At 35.6% G+C, this 8821-nt stretch overlaps 1 protein-coding gene across 15 annotated transcripts; it reads left to right on the plus strand.

The window, feature by feature from the left end:
• The first annotated feature begins 3433 nt into the window (after positions 1 to 3433).
• LOC145128309 (putative E3 ubiquitin-protein ligase HIP1) lies at positions 3434 to 5984 on the plus strand. Of its 15 annotated transcripts, none has more exons than XR_013716804.1 (10): positions 3434 to 3842; positions 3913 to 3970; positions 4214 to 4351; positions 4518 to 4645; positions 4901 to 4956; positions 5056 to 5167; positions 5266 to 5318; positions 5407 to 5517; positions 5585 to 5664; positions 5756 to 5984. XR_013716804.1 is itself a non-coding variant. In XM_079063113.1 (8 exons), the coding sequence occupies exons 2-5, from the start codon at positions 3944 to 3946 to the stop codon at positions 4908 to 4910; spliced, it is 303 nt and encodes a 100-aa protein (XP_078919239.1). In that variant the 5' UTR covers positions 3434 to 3842; positions 3913 to 3943; the 3' UTR covers positions 4911 to 4956; positions 5056 to 5167; positions 5266 to 5318; positions 5407 to 5984. The 15 variants fall into 15 exon arrangements, 4 of the variants coding, with proteins under 4 accessions (XP_078919239.1, XP_078919242.1, XP_078919240.1 ...); XR_013716806.1 differs by having other exon boundaries at positions 5595 to 5666; XR_013716805.1 differs by having other exon boundaries at positions 5595 to 5662.
• Positions 5985 to 8821: the final 2837 nt, after the last annotated feature.

The raw sequence follows: 8821 nt of genomic DNA on the forward strand, positions 1-8821 counted from the left end.
TGTGCCAAAAATGTAAATTTTTGATAAAAGGGTTTAAAGATGTGAAATTATTAAAATTTGGGCCAAAAAGATGAAATTATCTATAATGGGCCGAAAATGCACATTTTTTTAAAAATCAAGCCAAAAATGATATTTTTGACAAAAGTGAGTTAAAAATGTTATTTTTACAAAAACTAGCCTTAAATGCAAGTGTTGTTCTAAAAAGGGGTCTAAAATGTTATTTTTAGCAAAAATGGGCCGTAATTATAAATTTTTGCTTAATGGGCCAAGAATGTCATTTTTACAAAAATGTAGGCCTTTTATGTCATTTTGGTAATAATTGAACTAAAATAAACAATAAACTATCAAACGGGTTAATTTTGCCAGTCTCATGTTATTGGGCCTTAGTGGCCCATTTATATGCTTGATTGGTCCTGAATACTCTTTTTATGTTTATTGGGCCTTATTGACCCACTAACATGCTCGACGGACCTTGGATACTCCTTGCGTGCTATTTGGGCCCGTAAATAACACACATGTGAAATGGGCCTTAGTTGTCCTTTTACATATATTTTGGGCCCATGTTATATAATCTCATTCCTTTCGAGCCTTGAAATGACTTACATGTTTAGTGAGCCTTAGTTGTTCACTTACATGATTCATTGGGCCTGGAGTGTGCTTTATATGTTTCTCTTCGCGTAAATTTCGATTAAGGATCTAGTGAGACGTGTCGATTGACACCTATTGAGTGTATGATCATAGTCTATAGTTATAACCATAGTCTCTTGGAGGGAGAGCGGGGATTTGTGTATAGATCTATAAGGGGATGACACCCCACACCTGAGCTGTTCGCTACAGTTAGACTAAATCAGTCTAAGGTGACGAAAATCTTATTCTATTTCCGTCGGCGTCCATAAACGCCAAGACATGCGAAATTGTCATTATCTAGTATGGTTATAACGACTCACTTAGAGGAACTAACATTATAAATTTACGGGAAAACCATTCTCATTTCTCTTTGGATTACTCAGTAACTTACTCGCGCCGGTACACGACCTCGGGGGTTGTTTTACCAGCATTCTCTTTTACAGACAACATCGGGTTGTCTGGGGGTATTCTCTTTACATTCTCTTCATTCTCTTTGGCATTCTAGTAAACAATAACACACATGCATTAATACAAGATCGGACACAAACATACCAAGGGGTTGTTTGATTTGGTGCTGATCGGGTCCGGTCAGAAGTTTTTGTCTAACTCGGTCCGGTCGGAGCGTTTGATTTGTATCTGACCCAACGCACACTCCTGACTCAGTCCAAAAAAATGATTGACTCGGTCCCCCCAAAAAAGATAGCTGACCGGGTGATTGAAGAAAACGACATTATTTGCCTCGCATTTTATCGATCAACACTGCCCACAAAAATCAAAATCCAAATGAAGTTTCTTGCATCACGACAAATACGAGAAACACAGAATTTCTGGAAACACTATGAAGACTTGGACCTATCTAAAAGAAAAAAAATACAATTGCTGACATATCTAAAATCAAAGAACTTCATACTACCGTCTTGAGATCCTTGACTCATGGCGATGCCGCGAAAAAAATACACACCAAAACTTCCCAAATTTCGAAATAAAAATGTTTGATCTTCATCAGTAATCAAACCTTAAGGTTGGAACTCAACTTCAAATTTGGTATTTGTTTGAATCGCTGATATGCACACCACGAGGGAGTAGGGGTAGGAGACGGAGGAATATTATGTCGGCAGATGAGAAAATATGGTTTAGGGTTCGATATATGAGAAAATATGGAAATAGGGAGATACTTTAGGTGGGATGACATATGGGATAAAGTTAATATTTCTTTTGCTTTTGTTTTATAATTTATAATTTATTATTATATATATATATACTAATTTTGAAGTGACAGATGAACAGTTCTTACATCTAATTGGCTGGAATTTTTTTTTGTTTTTTTTTTCTTTATTTGTTGACGCTTAATAAATATTTTAATCATTTGCTGTAACTTTTTGGTGGATTTTTTTTTGTTATTTATTTGGCTCTTATCTTCTATATCTTCTACGGTGGATTACACGTGCACAACCTTCTCATACTATCGGGATACGTGGCTTTTTCCTTGGTTTCTTCTGTCTTACTCACCCTCAATCATACCCACTGGATCCTTCTACCTTTTATCGCCCACCGCTTTATCTCCATCCTCTTTCTTTTCTCTATTCCCAAGGTTCTCTCAACCGACTGCTGTGGAAGAAACCCATCAGCTTCTCCTTCTCACGCCTGATATCAATCCCACTTTCTTCTTCCCTCAATCCCCTTCTTAGAGGGTGTTTGACATTTCTTTTTAATCATCTTTTTGACTTTTAACTTTTTCAAAAAGTTAAAAATTACTAAAAGTTGTTTTGCAAATTAAAAAGATCTTTTAAAACCAACTTTTAGTCAAGAAGGAAAAGTTGGCCGGAGAAAAGATAGGAATTCCTATCTTTTTGTGACTTTTAGCTTTTAACACTTAAAAGTCATAAAAGACAAGCCAAACACATTTTAAACACCATCTTTTAGACAAAGTTCTTTTACAAAAAAGACTTTTATGTTCAAAAAGCAATCCCAAACACACCCTAACTCCACAAAATTTACACAACTTCCACTCACACTTCCCAATCATCTCCGTCCGATTGTATCCTGTGCTTCCCCGTCGACATCCATGCAAACTTATCTGTTCGTCTAGGGGTGACAACTCTCGACCCAACCCGTAACCCGACACTGACCAAACCCGAAAATAGACGGGTTTGGGTGGAGATTTTTGACCCGTCAACCCGTCAACCCGCCAACCCACCAACCCGTTTATTTCATGGGTTGGGTTGGGTTATCTGTTTGGGTTCACGGGTCTACCCGCCAACCCGTATATATATATATATATATATATATATATATATATATATATTAATTAAATATTATTTCCATCCGTATTCGTAATATTCCGTATCATTGTATTCCTTCCGTATTCGTATGTGACCAATCTGCATTTGCGGTTCGTTAATCATAAAAAGAAAAAATACATGTCGTTATTTCACGAGTCACGAACGAAAAACACATCCACTTTCTATGAATGTTTTCATTTTTCATTTTTATTTGAATGTTATTGACTCTATGAATTTATGTTGAAAACCTTTTTTTTATGTTAATTACTTTAATCATTTTATGAATTTATGTTGAAAAAACCTCATTTTTTAAAATGTGTTTTTTATTTATTAAACGGGTTATATGGGTTGGGTTTGACCCATTAACTTGTGAACCCGCGAACCCATATATTTAAACGGGTTATATGGGTTGGGTTGGGTTAAGGTTTCCAACCCACCAACCCATGACCCGCCAACCCGTCAACCCATATAATACCCATATATTATATGGGTTGGGTTGAATTTATGTTTTCTGACCCGATAATTCGTCAACCCGAACCCAACTGCCAGGCTATGTTCGTCCTCTCAAATCACCCACCGGAGCCCTTACAGAAAACCCTAAACCTTGTGGTCATCACCACCATCCATGTTCCGACTCCCTCACTCTAAAGCGCTAACCTCCACCAGAAGGAGAAAACAATACCAATTACCGCCTCTAACCTGCAATGGTTGTAACTCCGCCGCCTCCGATTCCTCCGCTATGTGCCTACATCGGACCATCCAACGCCAACGCTTCCTTCCACCTTCCCCTTCTTGCGACAGTCGGAAGGACAAGAAAACCATGAGGGGTGCAAGAAAGCCTACGGAATTGTCGATTAAGAGATTCAAATATATCATATTTATTGGTATATTTGATTTTGCTTTTTTTTTTGCTCTTCGATTTAGGTATCCAAGGTATAATTTCTTTTTCATCGCGTACAATTCTTCATCTGATTGTATTCATCAGTTTTTCATTTGTTTGCAGAAATTAAAGAAGGCAGGTTAGAAGCCACTTTATGAAGCCTTGCAAAACATCAAAGAAGGTATTTCTTTTTCATCTTCTTCTTCTTTATGTACTAATTTTGAAGTATTAAGTAATCGGGTTTACTATAATGTTGATGTTAGGCTTTTGTTTTTTCCAATTTTGGTAAGAATGCTTTCAGGCGATGTCCCTAACACATATCTGTTACTACGATCATATATTTGAGAATATGAGCCCTAATATTTGAGTCATTGTTTTCTATTGTATTATATCATATACACAATCTTATTGCACTTTCTTTCAGGGAAAATTGGAGGGTGCAGAAAGGTTGTTTGTGGGTATAGTGAGCACAACATTATCTGAAGAGGAATTATCAAAATGCCTTAAAATTAGCATATATGAACCATTGCAAATTAAGGAATCAAAATGCAGCATCTGTCAGGTGATGCTTCTTAAAAATCTTTTATTTACATCATTTAGCTTTTATATTTTGTAAAATCTACCTAATTTGAATATCTTTCAATGTATAATGATGTAATAGAAAAAAACAATGAAAGTAGAATGTTATAATAAACAGATGAATGAAAGTATTTTGCTATCTCTTTCAGGAGGAGTTTATAGCAGGAGATGAAATAGGAAGAATGGGATGCAATCATGGTTACCATGTTGTGTGTGTAAACCAGTGGCTGCAGTTAAAGAACTGGTGCCCTGTTTGCAAGGTCTCTGCTAAACCATGGTACTCTTTATTATGTGTTTATCTATTTAACTTTGTCTATATTTGGTGATTCACTGGATACCCAAGGACAATTAAGTTAGATTTCCCAATCAAAATCCTTCTTCTTATGTGTTTATTTATTTATTTTTTATCTCAATTGGGTTTCAAATCTTAGTCCAATTTATGGATTTATGGCTTATATGTTGCAAAATTTGTAGTTTGCTTTTGGAGTCCTTATTTTGAAAACAATGTTGATCTTTTGGTACTGCCTTGCAGGGTTCTGTAGCCACATAGAAAGTCAAGGACCTGAAAAGGAAGGCTGCAGCAGAGAGGTTGTTATGATCATGTCATCAAATAATAATAACTCATTAGAAATTTAAAATAAAAGATATTATTTGATTTAAAATCATCATTCTATTCTCTTTATTCAGATTTGGGATCACATAAGTAACACACAGTTAAGAGGACAAGGAGAAGAAAGTTAGACTTTCTAGGTTTCGATCGGCTTCAAGTGCTGGTCCTCTTGAAGAACAGAAAAAGAAGGCAAGGGTACTCATGAAATTTACTTTATCATCGATATTGTTTTTTAAATTTCCATTTTTCAAAATTGGTGATGAATATGAAGTATTATTCTTCTACAGGTTTTTAGGGACATAATCTAATCACAGGAGATGGAAACAATCCATTACTTAAGGTATGCCCAATTAACCCCTTGATTATCTACTAATTATCAATGTATTTAGTAATCTTCCCCTAAAAGTTACTTGCTTCATAATTAATAGATTTTCTGTTGATAAGTGAGGCTCAAATAGCAAAGGGGTACATATTCACTTAGCCTTTGGAGATTAATCAACCTGAATAACAAAAAGAAGAGGTGATAAAGAAGTTCACAAGTATGCTTACCATTTTTTTTAATTTCTTAATTTTTAATATAGATATTTTAATATTAGTTTTTTTAAGATGTCAACAGAGATACAAAAGAGAGACCTGGATGGTGAATTCATCCTCATTTACTCCATGTGTAGCGTAGTACCCACTGTGTGTGTGTGCTTTTTTTTACTCATATTTTAATAAAGTTTACATGGAATTAAAACTAATTTCTCTATTTTTTTTTTAATTTCATATTTGTAGAGATTATGGCCCCAGAGAAGTTTGGTGGTGTTTGTGGCATGGTAGCAGTCATACCCAACAACCTTTTAATGCACCTTTACCTGCATCTACATCTGTTAATTTTATATAGGTAGTTAATAATTTCAAAGTTTGGAATCATAGTGCATGTTCAATACCTATGCAGCTATGTATGTATTTTTATCCATATTCAAGGGTTGTTTCTTTTTGATTTAATAGGTTTACAACTTAATGTAAGTTTGTATCTATTTTACTTATCTGCAGGTTTAATGTATTAAGACATTAAATCTTTACTCATCTAAAAATTTATGAATTTTGGTTTGTTTTCCAAAATCGATATGAAACCTTCCAAGAAGATTTCTTTTTGGACATGAATCAAACAAAAATACTAGATACAGGTACCAAATTTGTTTACTTGATCTTTCAAAAAATATTTATGTTATATCAATATCTGAGAAGGAATTATGGAAATTTTATAAAGTTCCAGTAAAAAATCACAAGACTTGATCTTTGACATAAAATGTTTCATTTACTGTTTCTAACCCCGCAGCGCGGGGTACTTCTCTAGTTAATAAATAAAGGATAAGTGCCATCCATAGTTAATACATTTTTTTGTTTTTGTTTTATAATTTATTACTAATAAATAAATGATAAGTAAGTGCTAACTATAATAATTAATTGTTAAAAGCTAAATGATGAATAAAAAAATAGAATTATGAAAATTAATGAGATAAAATAATGTGTTCTAATGGTTATTTTTATCATTCAGCATAGCCAGTCAGATATATAATCAAACAATATGGTTTCAGTCGGCTTCAGACCCAGTCAGACTTCTGACTCAGTCAGATCTGACTCAATCAGTGACTATTAAACAACCCCTAAACTGTTTTAAGAAAATATAAGATTTTCTTGTGATTACAAAGTTATACAAATCATTTTCTCAAACATGCTTATGAAATCACAAACATTTTCACCAACATTTTTATGTTGACCTTTTTAAATTAACTTGTATTCTCAGGAAACCGTTGAACAGGTTGTGCAGAACGAAATCCGAGATATCTTGTCATATTTTGTTTCATCATATTTTAACTATTTGGGCATGTAATATCGAAATATAATACTTGATGTAAACTATGTATGTTGCTATATCCTATGTGTGGTAATGATGATGTTATGTTCAATTATATACTTTGTGATGATACTACAAAGACGAAGTCACGCACGAGCCCTCGGACGTTTCCGCAATCTGGTTCGGGGGTGTGACATGTGGGCTTAGGGCAGAATCACCTATTCGACTGTCTTTTCAATCTTAATTATATACAACTAGTATACACAGAGCGATGATAGATGAACCAGGTGTGAGTCCTACCACAAACTTCAGAACAAAGCTGCCCAAGTTTACTAGTGGACATGCTACCATTTGGATGAACGTAGGCAAATAAACCAAACTCACACACTCCCTACCGATAAAAGCAACATATGAAATAGAAAAGCTGGCAGGAACATATCACAAAGAGGTGGTGAGACTACACTGTATACCGCTATCAATTATCACGGATAAGGGACAATCGATTCGCATTGCGCCCCTTACAGTCGTTACAGTAGTTTTTTGAAACCCAACTCGTCTTGAGTACAACTTGCCATCCCTAAGTAGACAGCAAGAGTAACCAAAACGAAGCCCCATACCAAAGGTGAAGGTCCGCTAGAATGCCAAGCGAGGACCTGAATTCACTTGGGAACAAAAAGACCAAATGAAACAGAAATACCCACATCTTTTCCCCAAACCTTGATGTCCCACTCAAAATGCTAATTTCGGGACGAAATTCCTTCTAACGGGGAGATGATGTGACAACCGTCAAATTTTAGTCAAACAAAGTCAACAATTCAACCCGGTTAACTCAACTTGTACTAGTATGTTAGGGTTTGCGTTATGTTTCCTAATGTACAACTTACTATTATAATACAAAGTATCACTCGGAAGTTTCATATGTTCAACTGCCTGAACCCTAAATAGGGTGAGAAACATAACAGCTCGATAAAACACAACTATGTATCCTTCAAGGATATAGAACACTCATAACACGACGTAGTAGAGTTTACAATCCTAATACTACGGGGCAAAAACAATAACAAAGGCTACAAACAAAATCTCTTTCTCTCTCTCTCTCTCTATCTATATCTCTCCCCCAAATCTCTCTTGGTAATAAAAATCTCATTTCCAACTTTTCCATAAACACCCATGCCATCCCAACCCTTCAAATTGTTGAAAACCACTCGATACGGGAGGAGAAAATGGGAACCGACAAGTTCGCTGCGAAACCCTCTCAGGATGCGAACCCTCTCAGGATGCGAACCCTCTCAGGATGTGAAACCCTCTCAGGATGCGAAACCCTCTCTGGATGCGAACCCTCTCAGGATGCGAAACCCTATCTGGATGCGAAACCCTCTCAGGATGAGAACCCTCTCAGGATGTGAAACCCTCTCAGGATGCGAAACCCTCTCAGGATGCGAACCCTTTCGCCTCTCATTCCGGATTTTTGACAGTTTCGCACTTTTCGTCAGTTTTTGGAGTTTTTGACTTGGGATTTTCATCCAACTCATATTTTTCACGTCTTAGACCCCCTAAGCTCATATTTTACCCACGTCTTAAAGATTTATTATATATAAATCATACTTTTACATAAAGAAATATCTAAAGTTAAATAGATATTATATTGTGCAAGTGGGCACAAGCGGGTCAAGTGGATCCCCACTTGTTATCTTTATGTCACTTCTCAAAACCTCATTAGTCAAATCATTATCTATTAAACTTACCAACAACCAATCCACTTGCCTTATCTTATTCTATACTATTTAAACACACATCCAGGGGGATTTCACCCTTCACTTTCCACACTTCACTCCAAAAACCCACTTTTTCTACACAAAGGAACTCTCATTTTCTCTCCACTCCAACCATGTTTTTGGAGGTGTTCTTGGGTTATTTCCTCATTTTTGGTAAGTATTTCTTCCAACTCCTATTATTCCTACATAACTCCATAACAATCTTGGATCATTTACACACATTAA

The sequence above is a fragment of the Lactuca virosa genome, chromosome 8 (genome assembly GCF_052849685.1).
Source record: "Lactuca virosa cultivar CGN04683 chromosome 8, Lactuca_virosa_CGN04683_v6, whole genome shotgun sequence".
Lineage (NCBI taxonomy): Eukaryota > Viridiplantae > Streptophyta > Magnoliopsida > Asterales > Asteraceae > Lactuca > Lactuca virosa.

What these genes read in the sequence shown, in the direction of transcription:
- LOC145128309 (XM_079063113.1), top strand. Translation starts at nt 3,944, where the DNA reads ATGAAGCCTTGCAAAACATCAAAGAAG. An exon ending in CTTGCAAAACATCAAAGAAG is followed by an intron (nt 3,971 to 4,213) that starts GTATTTCTTTTT and finishes ACTTTCTTTCAG; the next exon opens with GGAAAATTGGAGGGTGCAGA. An exon ending in CAAAATGCAGCATCTGTCAG is followed by an intron (nt 4,352 to 4,517) that starts GTGATGCTTCTT and finishes TATCTCTTTCAG; the next exon opens with GAGGAGTTTATAGCAGGAGA.